We start from the raw sequence: 16,862 nt of genomic DNA on the forward strand, positions 1-16,862 counted from the left end.
CTATACAAATAATTTCCCAGAAAATCAATATGATGCCTTAACTCTAATTTAAAGGAGAAATAAAGTAATTTATAATGAAGCATGTATTCCAGATGTGAATGTTTAGGCATGCCTCTCCAGAAGACCTAATGAAGTAGTCAGATGTTTGTACCCCTCTTTAGACTCAATGAAAATGTGACAGCTACAAATACAGACTGATATTGGTATGTAGTATTGGTGAGTCAAAGACCAGGAGTGGTGTTGACATCATGACGTCGTTTCTGAAGTGGTGAACAACTCTTAGTGAAGTTTTCAAGAGAATATAATACACCCCCCCCTTTTTTTTTTTTACAGGAAGTTGCATTTCTGGAAATTGTAGTGAATATTAAACCATGTCAAAGCAAACAAGCCAACCTAGCATTTATTAAAAATAAGTTTTAGGCTCAGATTTTTTAAGGTGATTTTTTTTGTTGTTTTAATGACATAAATGTCCATTATGTCATTTGAGAGATATTAGGAGTATTGGACAGTTTTTTGTTGTGCAGGACTATCCTGTGCATCATAAGATATTTAGAATCCTTGGTCCCTACTCAGTAAATGCTGGTAGTACTCCATGGTCATTGTAATGATTAAAAATGCCCCTCAGATTTCTATGGGGGATTGAGAACTACTAGGTTGATGGAGGAAGACATACTGAGAGACAAAGTACACTGAGTTCCTTAGAGTGAGGAAATGACAAAAACTATTAAAAATCTGATATAAGAAGTTAATTCAGTTCAGCAAACATTTGAGCTATCTCCTGACTAAAAAATGCATTTACCTGGAGCCATCTGTTATGGGCTAATGAATACTCCAAAAAAGCCCTTAAGGGCCTCCATTTTATTATATATAACATTTGCTGTAATTCACGTTGATGAGTATAACCCCCAAGTCATCAAAATAAGGTAAACCTTGTTTAAGGACATAGACTGTATACTATAGAAATTTTTGTCAGAAACAATGTAAATTGTAGTTTTGTAAATTTATATATGTAGAATATCTCCTTTTCAAAATGTCAATTTATTAATGGGCTATTATTATAGTGGGATTTTTATTTAAGCAGGAATCATCTAAGAGGCAACTACTGTATAAAATTTAGCTGCTCAGTTGACAGTCTTAATAAATAAGTGACAGTGTTGGGGTCTGTTTAAAGTTTTCTTATTTTGAGTTTTCTTTCCAATTATATTAAAACTACTTAGATTAAGTTGAAGTTTAAAATTGCCAATCTCAATAAAAATTTCAAATTAAAAAATTATTCTCTTTCACACAGTGCTAGCATAATTTAAGTATTTCTAAATACTGATTTTTGTTAGACGAAGAGAGATTGCAGAAAGAGAGCGTCGAGAGCGAGAACGCATTAGAATAATTCGTGAACGGGAAGAACGGGAACGCTTACTCAGAGAGAGAGAGCGCCTAGAAATTGAAAGGCAAAAACTAGAGAGAGAGAGAATGGAACGCGAACGCTTGGAAAGGGAACGCATTCGTATTGAACAGGTGCAGTCAGAAAATCTTTTCATCTTAAATAACTGACCTTTTCCAAACCCTGTGATTTTTGCCCTGAAATTTGCTTTACTTTGGTAAAGCTTCTATGGAATGAGTTCAGCTAATGAGCATTTATTAAGTACCCCTGAAAGATAACAATGAATTAGATGCTAGTTAAAAATACATTCAGTAGTGACTTTGTTCTAGCCAATTGGTAATAACTCAAGCTCTGCAATATCATGGCAGCCTAATAGTCTGAGCATAGGACTATGAGTCCAGAGTAGTTGTAATCCAGGCTCTGTCACTATCCCAATCTTAGAAAATAACTATTTCCTTACATATTATAGTGGGAATGATTTCCCAAGGCTGGAAGGTAATAATGCCTCTCTGCAGAATTGCATCCAGGGTTTTAAGGCCCTTAGTGTCCATATGTTTTAAGAACTCTATTTCTAATTCCCTGTGGGTGCTTTCCTTTGAATCAAATGATTGAACTAAATCTGACCTTCCCAATTACTTGCCAGCTTTTACCACCCAATCAAACTCTTATTTTTAATGTTGCAGAATAGTAACTATAGCCTAGATTACTGATTCCTAGAGTCATATTTGTTTATGTATTTGTCCCAAGTGTTTTGCCTAGTGATTGTCTATGATGGTTTCTTAATGACAGGATTAAAACAAGGTTGCATATATACTTACCTTATGTTTTCATTTTGCATTGGTTGGTTCTTCCTTCTGTGTTGTCTGAAGGAACGTCGTAAGGAAGCTGAACGTATTGCTAGAGAACGAGAGGAACTGAGAAGGCAACAGCAGCAGCTTCGTTATGAACAAGAAAAAAGGAATTCTTTGAAACGCCCACGTGATGTAGATCATAGGTAAATGTTTGCTTTTTTCTTTTACAGTTATGCTTGCGGTCTTACTCCTTTCAAGCTAAAACTAACTAGAGAACTAGAAAGTATAGGCAACCATCCCTGGAGTAAAGAGGTCATGATCCACAGAGATGGGAATGATTGCAGTAATGGAGTGGACCTAGCTCATTATCAAGTAGGAAGAGTCTGCTTTCCTTTCTCTTTCCTTCCTAATGCCAAATGTTTTCCCAATATGATGGAAATACATGGTTATAGTAGGTTTCAGTGGTTGTTCTCAGACCCGTTTTCAACATTCTTACAAGGTACTACTGATAACAAAAATGGATGCCATAGCCCTAACCGGTTTCGCTCAGTGACTAGAGCATCAGCCTGCGGACTGAAGGGTCCCAGGTTTGATTCCGGGACCCTTCAAGGGCATGTACCTTGGTTGCGGGCACATTCCTAGTAGGAGGTGTGCAGGAGGCAGCTGGTTGATGTTTCTCTCTCATCGATGTTTCTAACTCTATCCCTCTCTCTTCCTCTCTGTAAAAAAAAAAAAATCAATAAAATATGTTTAAAAAAAAATGGATGCCTTATATTGGGAAGGCTCAAATATAGATTCTGTGTGTGTCTGTGTTCATGATTCACAATAGATTTCAAAAATATAATATAATCATTTAATTTTAATATGAAATCTATGAGATTTAGTGGATTGTGTTGAGAAATAGGTGTAATGAATGAATTGTGCTTGGGACTTAATCCCTCAAACCTTCCTAAAATTAAGTATAGCTGAAAAGTTTGTATACTGCTGGTTAGAATTTTACTACTAGCCCTAGCTGGTTTGGCTCAGTGGATAGAGGGTTGGCCTGCGGAATGAAGGGTCCTGGGTCCGGTCAAGGGCACATGCCCGTGTTGCGGGCTTGATCCCCAGTAGGGGGCATGTAGGAGGCAACCAATCAATGATTGTCTCTCATCATTGATGTTTTGATCTTTCTTTCCCTCTTCCTTCCTCTCTGAAATCAATAAAAATATATTAACAAAACAAACGAAAAAAGCACATAAAAAAATTTTACTGCTAAAATGGTATATTCAATGTTTTACCTCATTTGTCTTTTCCATCTGATAATTTTAAAGCAGACAATTTTTCAACTACTTTCTCTCCTGTGAAATTCCTCTAACACTATATGACTTTGCATAATTTAATAATTTGTTGCTAGCTCGTTCTTGTAACAAAATGTTTTGTGTTTTGAGTTTATTAGCCCTCTGTATCCACAGTTCCTAGCATGTGGTATGTATGACTCCAAGTAAGTGTTGTTTGGTTATTATAATACTAATTTATATAAATTAGCAAATATTTCTCTTCAAGGCGAGATGATCCTTACTGGAGCGAGAATAAAAAGTTGTCTCTAGATACTGATGCACGATTCAGCCATGGATCTGACTACTCTCGCCAACAGAACAGATTTAATGACTTTGATCACCGAGAGAGGGGCAGGTTTCCTGAGAGTTCATCAGTACAGTCTTCATCTTTTGAAAGGTAAATAGATTATGTTGAAAATTGTTGTATTTAGTATATGAACCATGCTAGTGATAAGTTTGGTTCTCTTAAAATCTATAGGTCTTAAAGTATATAGGTCAGAACTGAGTGTTCAAAACAAATCGTATGTTTGGTTTTTGTTTTTCAAATGAAATAAGCTGTGTATTTGTTTTGTTTTGTTTGCTGTAAATTGCCTTCACTCTGTGCACTTTTTGGTGTGAGAACATCTCAAAATATTATTATAATTCAAGAGTCAAGATGACCTACCCAGGAGGCTGTAAAAATTGGTTTGAATAATTAGAACTGTGAAATGGAACTAGTTTAAAATATGAAACAGATCTAAGAACCAAGCTTAGAAGCTACACAGTAACAAGTGTGAACAAGCTGAACCTGTATTTCCATGGAGAACCTGTATTTCCATGGAGTGACATTCCCATTGGCCAACGGGTCCCAAATTCAGACGCACAAGGTGTAGCTCTTCTTTCCCTTTTCCTTTCTCTCGTGGGAAAGATATTCAGAAACGACCATGGAAAACATGAATCATTGAAATTCACTTTGTGGACCAACTCCTGAAGAGAGCGGCCACCACTCTAAAATGATTAAACATGTAGTGTTTACATGATGACTTTCTACACTTCGAGAAACCCTCAAAGACTAAACTGCCTATTTAAAAATTCTATTTTAAAGAACCTAAACTTCCTAGCAGCTTTTGTCCTTTTGCAGTAAGACAAGACATTGTACTGCCACACGGGTCAACCACAGCTAACTTGTCCCGTCAGGATTTACTGTAATGGACAGTTCAGCTGGTAGACCGATGTCCATGTATTCTTTATAATGATTTTAGACCAACTTTTTTTTTTTTAATTTAAATAAGTTCTAGGCTTCAAAAATGTAATGTTTGACCCTTTTGCTGATATAAGAAGTCTTCCCTTCAATGTCGAATTTACTAAAATAATTTACATAGCAGTTATTATACTCCATGGAAAAGTCATCAATTCAGTTGCAGACCTTTGTTTTCCTTTACTTTATGTTATGCTCTGTATTCTCCTTTCCAAATATAAAAACGCTGCAACATAAATAATAAAATAGAACAAAAATGAAAATTTAAAAACACCATTATCCTGGCTGGTGTGGCTCCATTGGTTGAGTATAGTTCTGTGCACCAAAAGGTCGCCATTTTGACTCCTAGTCAGGGCACATGCCTGGGTTGCAGGCTCGATCCCCAGTTAGGGCATGCAGTAGGCAATCAGTGTTTCTCTCCCTCTCTCTCTAAAAAAAAAAATTCTTAAAAAACACACAAAACCACAAACACAAAACGCCTTCATTTTATTCATGAGTTCTGTGAACTGTCCAAATAATGCCTGTGAATGGCAGCAACTTCTCTCAGTCATTCAAATTGCTCATGTTTTATAATACAGAATTTATAAGGGACAGCTAAAGAGGATTGTAATATGAAGAAAATTAAGAGGTAGCCAAGGAAAAACAACTAATCAACTAAAAATTGCCATAATAACCCAGATTTAAACAAAGAATAAATTTGTATCTTGGATAACATGATAAAACTTCAAGGTAACATCACAATTTATACTAGATGGCTTTACTAGTATATGAATTAATATATTAGATTTATTTCTTCTACTGTAGCTGCAAATAAACAATTATTTCTTCACTCATTTCTCTTTCCCCTAGTGGTGGCATTTAAAACTGAGTAGCTGTATTTAGCACTCATTAATTTAGAAAATATAAAAAGGCTTTAGGAAAATAGAGACAGTAGATTCATCCTCATATACTACTTGTTGGAATGAAGTCTTCTTTTGGGGATACTGGTGAACAGAACATTTTTTTGGTCTGTGTTACCTTTTTCTGGGCTTATCTCAGACAGATAACTCCCAAATCTTATGTAGGCCCAGATTATCTTGGCAGAACTCTCCAGTTCCCAGCACACAGCACAGTGATTTCATCTGTTCTCTTTTTGCATGTTCAGTTTTGTTCCTGGGAATATGATTCAGTATTAAAAATTAGTTTGATAGGCCACCATAACAACGTTAAGTAGGTTGCCTTTATCATCTTCTTCTTTTTTTAATCCAAAATGTGTTTATTGGGATGGTTTCCCACTCATCTTGATTTGAGGTGCTTCTAGTGCTGCTTCCTTCTGAAGGAGCATCCTTCTGTAAGCCTTGCTTTTTTCCTCCTGTTGGCTGACAGAGAACAGTGGAGCAACCAACACACATGGCTAAAGACAGTGGTGATTTCATAGCAGGTTGGGCATTTTATATCCATGAAGTAGGAATTAGGGCTCTGCACCAGGTGTTTCTTCTTTTGTTTCCTCTTCTCTTCTGGAGAGGGATGGAGGAGATTCTTAGCAAAAGGCATATTGTTGTGGGGAGTTCGTCACCGCCGGAAAGGATTGGCTTTATCTTAACCTTTAAAACTAAGTGGGAATACTATTAGCTTTGGATGTGCCTCAATTGTTAAGAGCAGTGAAATATCCTTCAGGTTGATAGTGCCTTGAATGTTTGACATAATCCCTCCTGGATGCTAAAAAACCAACCATCATGCCAGACATTTACCTCACTTTAAGAGATTATGAGTTATCTATCTATATAAAAGCCTAAGTGACCATTACAACCAAACAACCCAAACGACCAGTTGCTATGATGTGCACTGACCACTAGGGGGCAGATGCTCAACGCAGGAGCTGCCCCCTGGTGGTCAGTGGGCTCCCACAGCAGGAGCGTAGCTCCGCCAGAAGCCAGGCTCTCAGCTGGCGATGGGAGCCTCTCCTGCCTCTGCAGCAGTGCTACAAGGTGGTGGCAGCAGGCGCAGCAGGTCTGGGACAAGCAGTGGTGGAGCTGCGCCCAGCCCTGGCTGGGGCTCCCATCCGGCCACCTGGTGTTTGGCACTGCTACATCCCTCAGGCCAAAACTTGGCAGTCCGACATCCCCCAAAGGGTCCCAGATTGCGAAAGGGTACAGGCCAGGCTGAGGGACCCCACCTGTGCACGAATCTGTGTACCAGGCCTCTAATCAATAATTGTGGATATTTTGGTGGCTTTGCCTTAAGTTAATTTTTACAGAAGATATAACTGTTGTAGGTTATGTAAATAAAGTTAAGAAGAATAAGGCCAAGTAAGTACTTCTGAGGACCTATGTTCTTTGTTTTGGATAAACAATAGGCGAGAACGCTTTGTTGGTCAAAGTGACGGGAAAAAAACACGTCCTACTGCACGAAGAGAAGATCCAGGTTTTGAAAGGTATCCCAAAAATTTCAGTGATTCCAGGAGAAATGAGCCTCCACCACCAAGAAATGAACTTAGAGAAACAGACAGGCGTGAAGTACGAGGGGAGCGAGAAGAGAGGAGAACTGTGATCATTCACGATAGGCCTGATATCACTCACCCGAGACATCCACGAGAAGCAGGGCCCACTCCCTCTAGGACCTCCACCTGGAAAAGTGAAGGAGGCATGTCCAGTGACAAACGGGAAGCAAGGTATTCGTGTAGTTTCTAATGCCTCTATGGTGGTATATATTGCATTTGGGTTAAAAGAAAGTTATAATAGAATTTTGATCGCATACCTTTTGGGGTTTTGTTTAACAGAGTTGAAAGGCCAGAGCGATCTGGGAGAGAAGTGTCAGGACACAGTGTAAGAGGGGCCCCACCCGGGAGTCGCAGTAACGCTTCCAGCTATGGCAACAGAGAAGGAGAAAGGGTCATTACAGACCGAGGAAGTGGAGCACAGGTAAGTGCTAATGAAGGTTTATGCTCAGCTCTTCGGAAATCACTTTAGAGGACTTATCATTTTGATGTGACCTAGATTGGTTGATTAGAATGACTGGGAGACTAGTTTCCTATAAAAAATCTTCATATTTTTCATATTTTACTGTCAGTAGTTGAACATCAGTAATTCAAAGAAGTTGGATATTAACCCTGAAATTCTTGTTCATTTTGTTGTTGTTGTTGTAGTCGTTATTAATCGTCCCCTGAGGATATTTTTTCTGTTGATTTTTATTTTTATTTTATTTATTTATTTTTAAATATATTTTATTGATTTTTTACAGAGAGGAAGGGAGAGAGATAGAGAGTTAGAAACATTGATGAGAGAGAAACATCAATCGGCTGCCTCCTGCACATCCCCTACTGGGAATGTGTCCGCAACCCAGGTACATGCCCCTGACCGGAATCGAACCTGGGACCTTTCAGTCCGCAGGCCGACGCTCTATCCACTGAGCCAAACCGGTTCCGGCATCTGTTGATTTTTAGAGAGAGTGGAAGTTAGAGGTGGGGAGAGAAACATCTGTATGAGAGAGACACATTGATTGCTTGCCTCCCATACACACCCCTACTGGGCAACTGAGGTATGTGCCCTTTATTTTTCTTTCTTTCTTAATTTAAGAAGATACTTAGGTTTATTATCTGATTTACATTTGACAGAGCAAAGGTAGGTGCAACAAAGAGCTGTTTGACAAAGTCAAGCCCCAGTTATCAGACAAAAGTATTTCCCTGGCTGCCCCAGAAGGCACTTTGCCACTCCTAAGTAGCTGTGCTCCACAGTGCAAATCACTCATTGTAGACACTGTGGTGCCGCACTTGGAGTATAGGCCTGCAGGCACTCGATGAGGTATGTGCCCTTGATCAGGAATCAAACCCACAACCCTTCAGTCCACAGGCCAACGCTCTAACCACTGAGCAATGGGCCAGGGCTTTTAGGGACTTTTTTTACTAGAAAAAAATTTAATCCCTTGGCATTCTTGCTAATACCACTGTATACTTTCTGATTGTTTAGAGCATTTATGACATAAATTTGGGCCTGGTGACATTATCAGCTTTAATGTTTCTAATAAGTGGAAATATTCAGTAGATCATTTCATTGAGCTGTTTACCTGTAAACCTTAAGCCTGGATATATAATCAGATATCCTGCTGTAGTTAGAGTGAAACCAAGGCCGTATCATAGACCAGCCCTCTGCGTTCGGATATTCATTTAGGAAAGATGTCCTGGGAGAGATCCTGTCCCTCCCTCAAAAATTCATTTTTCATCAATAAGTTGTTCTACCAGTGTTCTCTTTAGGGTTCCTTTAACTCTATTTTCTGTGAGCTAATTATCATAAAGTTTGACTCTTCTTTCCTCAGCTCCTAGGTTCTGTGGCTTTTGTTTCTTTGTGTTTGGTATTCTGTTTTTTATAGTCATGGATATAAGACCTTGTCAGAGCCATAGCACTAACTAGTACTCTATAAAATAAGATGACAGCTCATGTTTTTATGTGCTGTTCACATGTTGATCATATACCCTAATTTGTCTTAAGGTTAAGACCTCTCACTATGCTTTCTTACATATATAGATCCAGGCATTATATAGAGATCCAGAAATACTCAGCATTCACAAAATACTTGGGTGCTAGACGATATAGAAATGGAAATTACAGTGCTGAATCATTTCCCCCTACCCCACCCTCTGTAGCTTCTTAATGCAAAATAGAAGGAAACCCTTTATATTTGTTGTTGTATTATTATTATTATTAACTCTTTTCTCTTCCCAGACATCTTACTAATTTGCTCCTGACATTAAAAGCACACTAGTGTCCTGGCCAGGTAGCTCAGTTGGCTAGAGCATCATCCCAGTACACTAAGGTTGCGGGTTTGATTCCTGGTCAGGCGCATAACAAGAAGCATCCAAAAAAAAAAGAAGCATCCAGTGAATACATAAATAAGTGGAACAACAAAAAGATGTTTCTCTCTCTCTCTCTCTCTCTCTCTCATATCTCTGTCTTTCTCCCTCTCTCTAAAAATAAAAATCAAAAATAAATAAATAAATAAATAAATAAATAAATAAATAAATAAATAAAAGCAAGCATACTAGCATAAGTAAATTCTTGTGCGGCTGAGGGTGTCATCACTTCTCTTTTAATATGGCCTTTAGCACTACCCTGAAGAGCGACGTGTGGTTGAACGCCATGGACGGGATGCAAGCGGACCAAGAAAAGAGTGGCATGGCCCACCTTCTCAAGGGCCTGGCTATCATGATGCAAGGCGAATGGGTGATGGCCGGTCAGGGTCAAACATGATAGCCCAACATACAAGGTAAGTAGGTAATTAGTTAAAAATTTTCTGCCAGCACACAACCATATCTTTATCCTTTCCTTAAAGGTCATGATAGCTTCTGAGAGATTGGACAGCAACACCCCTTGCCCAACTATTTCCCCATATTAACTCAAAATCTCCAGGAGATTTTATGCAGGGCAACTGATGTTAATTTTTGCAGTTATATTCCTCGTGGTAAGTTAATTGATTGGCATTCTGGCATATTGATCTAGATACACGCCTGAATGTATGTCAGAATCCGGTAGATAATGAACATTAATTTCAAGTTGGAACCATCTTCTTGTTCACTATCTGTCATTCCTAAAATTCCTAGAAAGGAAGAAGAAAACTGAAAGTCTGTTCTGCTTCCTCACTTTTCAAATAACTCTAGCAAAACTGGTGGACATTTAACCCACAGCCTGTTCATAGGCTAAGAGGCAAGCTTTATTTTCTTTTCACACCAACCCCCATAGGGTCCTTCAGCAGGCAAGTCTTTGGCCTCTTCCTCTCTTGCATGCTTTTCTTTCTTTCCCATTGACTGGTCTTAGAAGACATATTGGGTTGGCTTACTAACCCAAGTTTCTACTATTCTATTGGGTGCATCTACCATCAAATTTAAGTGTTTATTTCTACTTGTGCCTGCACAGCCTCATCACTCATTCTGTCCTTGGTTTTTGAAGGTCACCAATGCCTTCGTTTCTTGATAAATAGAGAGTCCTTTATTATTTTAGGTCTTGGGCACTATTTCTCACTACTGCTTTTTTGTGTTTGTTTGTTTTTTTGTTTTTTTTTTAAATATATTTTATTGATTTTTTACAGAGAGGAAGGGAGAGAGATAGAGAGTTAGAAACATCGATGAGAGAGAAACATCGATCAGCTGCCTCCTGCACATCTCCTACTGGGGATGTGCCCGCAACCCAGGTACATGCCCTTGACCGGAATCGAACCTGGGACCTTTCAGTCCGCAGGCCGACGCTCTATCCACTGAGCCAAACCGGTTTTGGCTGTTTGTTTTTTTTTAAACACTCTTTCTAATGCATCATAATTTCCTTTCTACCTTTTTGATCCAATTTGCTGGCTTCTTCAAATGGAGTTCTATATTGTGATCTCCATGTAAATGGCCTGCTGTCTCCATAAATTCAAGGTCACATCCAACTCATTCTTTTCCTGTTTCAAACCTTCATGTCCCAGTTATTGCCTCTAGGTTTTTTTAATTTGCCAGTACCACTAATACCTCATTCACCCAGACTGGAAAACCATGGGCCTCAACTTTGTCTATCTTCATTCCTAGTATAAATTTCTAAGTATGGTACAGTTTTTAAAAAACTTTTGTTAACAGCTATGCTTTCTTCCTCATTTCAGCTTCTATTCAATATTCCCAAATTAGTCTTTTTTTCTGCTCCATTATTCACACTATTTCTAAATTTAACCACTGGAACTTTTAAAAAATATATATATAAGGTGTGGTTTTTTTCATTTTTAATTTCATAGAGAGGGAGAGAGAGAAACATAAATAATGAGAGAGAATCATTAATAGGCTGCCTCCTTCATGCCCCCTACTGGGGATTAAATCTGAAACCTGGGCATATGCCCCAACTGGGAATCGAACCCATGACCTCCTGTTTCATGGGTTGATGTTCAAGCGGTGAGCCACGCCCGCTGGGCTGAAACTGTTTTATTATACCATTTACTTGCTCAGAACCACAAGCAGCTTCTCTAGGTCACAGGAGCTAATCCAGATTTCCTCAGCCTGGCAGTCAGACCTTTCTATAACTGGTTTTATTCTACTTAATAAAACCCATTTCACTGTAGGTTTTTATCTCCCAAAATTTAGGGGTTTTTGGTGAGTCTTTTTCATATATATCTATACTAATAAAAGGGTAATATGCTAATTAGACTGAGAGACCTTCTGGATATCCTTCCGGAAAAAACCATGGTGGCAGGGCCGAGGCAGAGGCAATTAGGGGCGATCAGGCCAGGAGGGGAGGGCAGTTGGGGGCGAGCAGGCTGGTGACGGGGGGCAGGGGGAGGGGCAGTTGGGAGCAAGCAGGCCTGCAGTCATAGTGGTTAGGGCCAGTCAGGCAGGCAATCAGGTGAGCGGTTAGGAGATAGCAGTCCCGGATTGCAAAAGGGATGTCCCAGATTGGAGAGGGTGCAGGCCTTGCTGAGGGATCCCCTGCCCCCCCCCCCCCCCCGTGCATGAATTTCGTGCACCAGGCCACTAGTATATATATAAAATAATCTCTATGTCAGAGGTTCAACTTCCTAGTTGATGCTGATTTGGGGACCACACTTTGGGAACCACTGCTATAGTCCACTCATGTGTATGCCCTTAAATGGCTTTCTATGAGGCAAGTTCAACTACCCAAATTCAAGTTCTCCCTCTACCATTTATTAGCTCTATGCTCTTAAATAAGTTACTTAACCTCCAGATGTCAGATTCTTCATCAGTAAAGTGGGATGGGTACCACTATTGAAAACAGAACTTACTTAATATGGGTAAAGTACAAAGAATAGTGCCTGGTAAATTATAAGCACTTTGTAGGTATTAACTGTAATTTTTTGTCCTTTTGTTCTCTGACTTTTTTTTCTTTTGCTCCTTTTTCAGTAATGCCTCCCCAATTAATAGAATTGTGCAAATCGGTGGCAATTCCATACCAAGAGGAAGTGGCTCTGGATTTAAGCCATTTAAAAGCGGGCCTCCACGACGATTCTAAAAATTAGCTCTCTGCCATGGTTTCAAAATAATTTATTGAAATCTCCAGTAAACTTTATTTGACTACTTACGAAGAGGACCTCTGACTTGCTTGAGAGTTCGTTCAGACTTTTCTTTATTCCCCTTTTTTAAAATTTACCATGATTGCTTTTCTCAATTTTGGAGAAGATGTTTAAATAGTTCTGTTGTAACTTTTAATAGTTTTGTGTATCATTCAACTTTTTTTTCTTGTAGCACCGAGACACATTGGAAAAGATTGTAATCAAAGCCATTTTGTTTAATACCGTGTGAATAGAAAGGGTAGTTTGCAGCTGTGTGGTGGTAGTTTCATTTGCAGCCTGGCTCTGGTATCAGGCTATAGAGTTACATGTCACCAAGCATTTTCAGCCTCCCATTTTGAAGGCTGTATAAGCTGAAAAGGTCTGCCGTCTAATTTTTAGAGAATACGATTGTTCCTTGCATTTCTGAGTATTATGTAACCTATTTTTTGCAGAAGGTACTGTTACATGAAGTACATCTGTGTACCCTGGTTTTAAAGAATGTACTCTTTTTGAAATAAACCTTCATATTCTGTATAGTTGCTAAAGCGTTGAGAACCTTCTTATCTGTAAGGAGAACCTGAGAACCGAGTTTCAGTTTAGCATAGCAGCATACTTGTTCAGGTTTGCATGGTGTGAGACCAAACAGGTTAGTGAAACCTTGGCGGTGAGGTTTGTATCACTGAGGTTCTTAGGATGAGTTGTGCAGGTAAGTGCACTTTTAGGTAATCTGTACTGTTTGATGGATAAATTCCAACTCTGGGAATTAAGTGGGTATTAATGTTTCCATGTTCCCAACCATGTTGAGAAGTGGAAAAAACCCAGGTTCTAGATGGGTGAATCAGTTGGGTTTTGTAAATACTTGTATGTGGGAAGGCAATGTTGTCTTTTTGTGAAAATAAAAGTCCACACCTGGAAGTGCATGTATGTGTCTTTGTTTCCAGCTTTCTAGGCGTTAGTCCTCCAGCCCTCTCTGGAGTTAAATCCAAAGTAATTGACAAGGTTTAGAGCGATAAAGGCAGTCTTTTGGTCTTTGTTCCTGAGAATAAGTCTAAGTTTGATTCTTCACCTCAGTAGCTGGACAGTACAGTCTTTTGAAGTGTTAGAGACGCATCCACTAATCTTAAGGCTCTTTTTTTTTAAGGCATCTTTTCTAAGAAGCCCTTGAAGGTAAATTCTGAAGACCATCTCTTAAAGCCTCCCATATACCTTCATATAAATTAGTGATACATAATCCATATGTCCTAGGTTCTTGGTAAGTTAAGCAATCTTGTATGTTACTTCATTTCCTGATCCCCACACTGTAGAATGGCACGTAGACACCTCAGTATAGGAATGAACTAATTTCAGCTTTGCCTTCTCTTTGTGACTTGGGTTATTATCTCACTTCTAGTCCGTTTGCTCATTTATAGAGTGGAACGATCACAAGCAATTACAGTGGAATCTTGTTTTACAAACTTAATTCATTCCAGAAGGCTATTTGAAAACTGAATCATTTTTTCCCATTAGCAACAATATAAACTGAATTAATACTTTCCAGACCCCCAAATGGTCCTGTTTTAACCTTTCTTATATATAGTACATGTCTAGTATACTGTCTATAAACAAACACTTTCAAAACAAAAAGGACATGAAATGTAAATGAAAATTTAACAAAAAGGAAATGTACAATAAAAAATGAAAATTGCCCTAACTGGTTTGGTTCAGTGGATAGAGTGTCAGCCTGCAGACTGAAGGGTCCCTGGGTTCGATTCCTGTCAGGGGCATCTGCCCAAGTTTGCGGGCTCAATCCCCAATAAGGGGCTTGCAGGAGGCAGCCAATCAATGAGTCTCTCATCATTGATGTTTTTATCTCTCCCTTCCTTTCTGAAATCAATAAAAAATATTTTTTTTCAGAGCTGTAACATTTTTTTTCTTTTGTTTTATTGTTTAATGTGTTACATATGTCTCCTTTTTCTCTGATTGACTCCTCCCCACCCCTGCCGCTACTCCCAAACCCCAGGACAAGCCCCCACTGCCCCTGTGTCTGTGTCCATTGGTTATGCAAATATGCATGCATACAAGTATGCATGCATACAACTCCCCCCCTCCTAAAATATATATTTCTAAAAAAAAGGAAACAATAATAATAAGCAGAAAAAAAACATGAAAATATTCACAGCACAATATCCTGAGATTTTAACAGTGGTAAACTGAGTCACATGCACACATTCTCTCCTTTGTCACCTGAGAGACTTGTGACTGATAATATAGCTATCAGCATGAAAGGGCTGTCAGGTTGAGAAGCTAATTGTTGGAGATGGGAGACATTCGAGAATTGAGGTTTGATGGTACATTGTTGCTAACATCTGCTAAGCAGTTTAAGGGTACTGGTTAATGCAGATTTTGTAATAAAAGAAAACACGATAATATCAAGAGAAACATCAAAAGTGCTTTATTCAAAGTAATGTCCATCGCTAGCTACACATTTCCCCATCTTTCAGGTAATTTGTGGATACCGTCCCAGTAGAACTTTTCTTGTTTTGAGTCAAACCATTCAGAGACTCCATTTTCCACTTCGTACGTTTTGAAGTGCTGCTCAGAAAGTGCGTGTGCCATCGATCTGAACAAGCGGTAATCTGAAGGAGCAAGGTCTAGTGAATACAGCGGGTGGGTTAATACTTCCCAGGCAAGATCTTTTAATGTGTCTTTAACTGGTTTTGAAGTGTGTGATGGTGCTTTATCATGAAGCAAAATTACTTTGCCGTGTCTTCTGGCCAATTCTGGTCATTTTACAATCAAAGTGTGGTTCAAATTGATTATTTGTTGTCGGTAGCGATCAGTATTAATGGTTTCACCTAGTTTTAGAAGCTCATAATACACCACACCTTCCTGATCCCACCAAACGCAGAGCATTGTCTTTTTTCCGAAGCGATTTGGCCTTGCAGTCGATGTTGATGGTTGACCTGGATCAACCCATGATTTTGTGCATTTGGGATTCTCAAAATAAATCCACTTTTCATCGCCAGTCACAATTCGATGCAAAAAATACTTTCTTTCATGCCTTTGAAGCAATATTTTACTGATGACTTTTTAGTTTTCCATTTGTCTTTCATTCAGTTAATGTGGCACCCATTTTCTTTCCTTTAAAATCTTTCCCATTGCTTGTAAACGACCAGAAATTGTTTGCTGAGTAACGTTTAATCTTTCTGCAAGTTGTTTTGAATTTGACATGCATCTTCATCCAATAATGCTTGTAATTGTTGGTCTTCAAACTTTTTCGGTTGACCTGGACGTTCTTTTTCTTTCACATTGAAGTCATTACTTTTAAAGCGTTTAAACCAGCATTCACAAGTATCTTGAGATGGAGCATGTTCACTATAAGTTTCCTGAAGTATACGATAACTTTTTCTTCAAAGTAATGAATTAAAACTTCCTGCAAATGCCCTTTTTTTGGCAAGAAATTCAAAATTTTTAAGCGTAAAAATATGATGTTAACACCTTCACAAAATTTAACATATGAAGTTTTGAAGCTTGCTGTCAATACAACAAAATAGCATACATACCAAATCACATATAAACATAATGTGTAACTCCATCTATTGAAAAAAATCTGCATTATTAACTGGTACGCCTAGTATGTGCAGGGCAGTATGCTAAGCATTTTAAGTGCATTTGCTTGCCTAATACTCAAGAATCCATCCTGGCCATAGGTACCAGTTACTGTCCTACCCCTTTTTCAGATGGGTATCTGAGAAGTGACCTGCTCTTGAAAAAGCTGTACCATGGCAACCTGATGAAAAAATAATTACCCACACTGTCTATATGTGTAGAAAAATTTGAACAAATCAATCTAATTTTTTAAGTTGAGAAAACATGACAAAACCACCTTCTGACATAGCATTGATGTTGGAAGTAGCCCCTCAAGGGTCAGAGGCATCAGTTACAGAGATCTGGCTGGTCAGTTGTGAAAACAAAGTTTGGAGATCTTATAAAGAAAGCAGTGTTCCTCAAAACCAAGAGAAAGGGAGAAATTTTGCTATTCCCCATATACTGGATGAACAACCCAAAGGTTTCACCACAGGGGAGAAGGTTTTGATGATTTAGGAACAACAGCTCACAGTGGTTCAAGAAAGAGCCAGTCTTAGTAAGCTTGGGCAAGACACTGA

The 16,862-nt window shown here is 38.7% G+C and overlaps 1 protein-coding gene and 1 pseudogene across 15 annotated transcripts in view; one reads left to right on the top strand and one right to left on the bottom strand.

Annotated features, from left to right (window-relative positions):
* The window catches only part of SLTM (SAFB like transcription modulator), a 56,515-nt gene extending 42,883 nt beyond the window's left edge, over nucleotides 1-13,632 (top strand). For 14 of the 15 annotated variants that reach the window (XM_059699750.1, XM_059699734.1, XM_059699746.1 and 11 more), the window contains 7 exons: nucleotides 1,332-1,512; nucleotides 2,248-2,372; nucleotides 3,712-3,882; nucleotides 7,058-7,372; nucleotides 7,481-7,622; nucleotides 9,800-9,960; nucleotides 12,569-13,632. In XM_059699750.1, coding sequence (XP_059555733.1) covers nucleotides 1,332-1,512; nucleotides 2,248-2,372; nucleotides 3,712-3,882; nucleotides 7,058-7,372; nucleotides 7,481-7,622; nucleotides 9,800-9,960; nucleotides 12,569-12,677 — 1,204 coding nt within the window. In that variant the 3' untranslated portion in view covers nucleotides 12,678-13,632. The remainder of the gene's footprint in view (nucleotides 1-1,331; nucleotides 1,513-2,247; nucleotides 2,373-3,711; nucleotides 3,883-7,057; nucleotides 7,373-7,480; nucleotides 7,623-9,799; nucleotides 9,961-12,568) is intronic. The other variant, XM_059699847.1, reaches the window with a different exon arrangement.
* On the bottom strand, nucleotides 5,951-6,255 carry LOC132236700 (small ribosomal subunit protein eS27-like; annotated as a pseudogene).
* Nucleotides 13,633-16,862: the final 3,230 nt, after the last annotated feature.

This window comes from Myotis daubentonii, chromosome 1 (genome assembly GCF_963259705.1).
Source record: "Myotis daubentonii chromosome 1, mMyoDau2.1, whole genome shotgun sequence".
Classification (NCBI taxonomy): Eukaryota; Metazoa; Chordata; class Mammalia; order Chiroptera; family Vespertilionidae; genus Myotis; species Myotis daubentonii.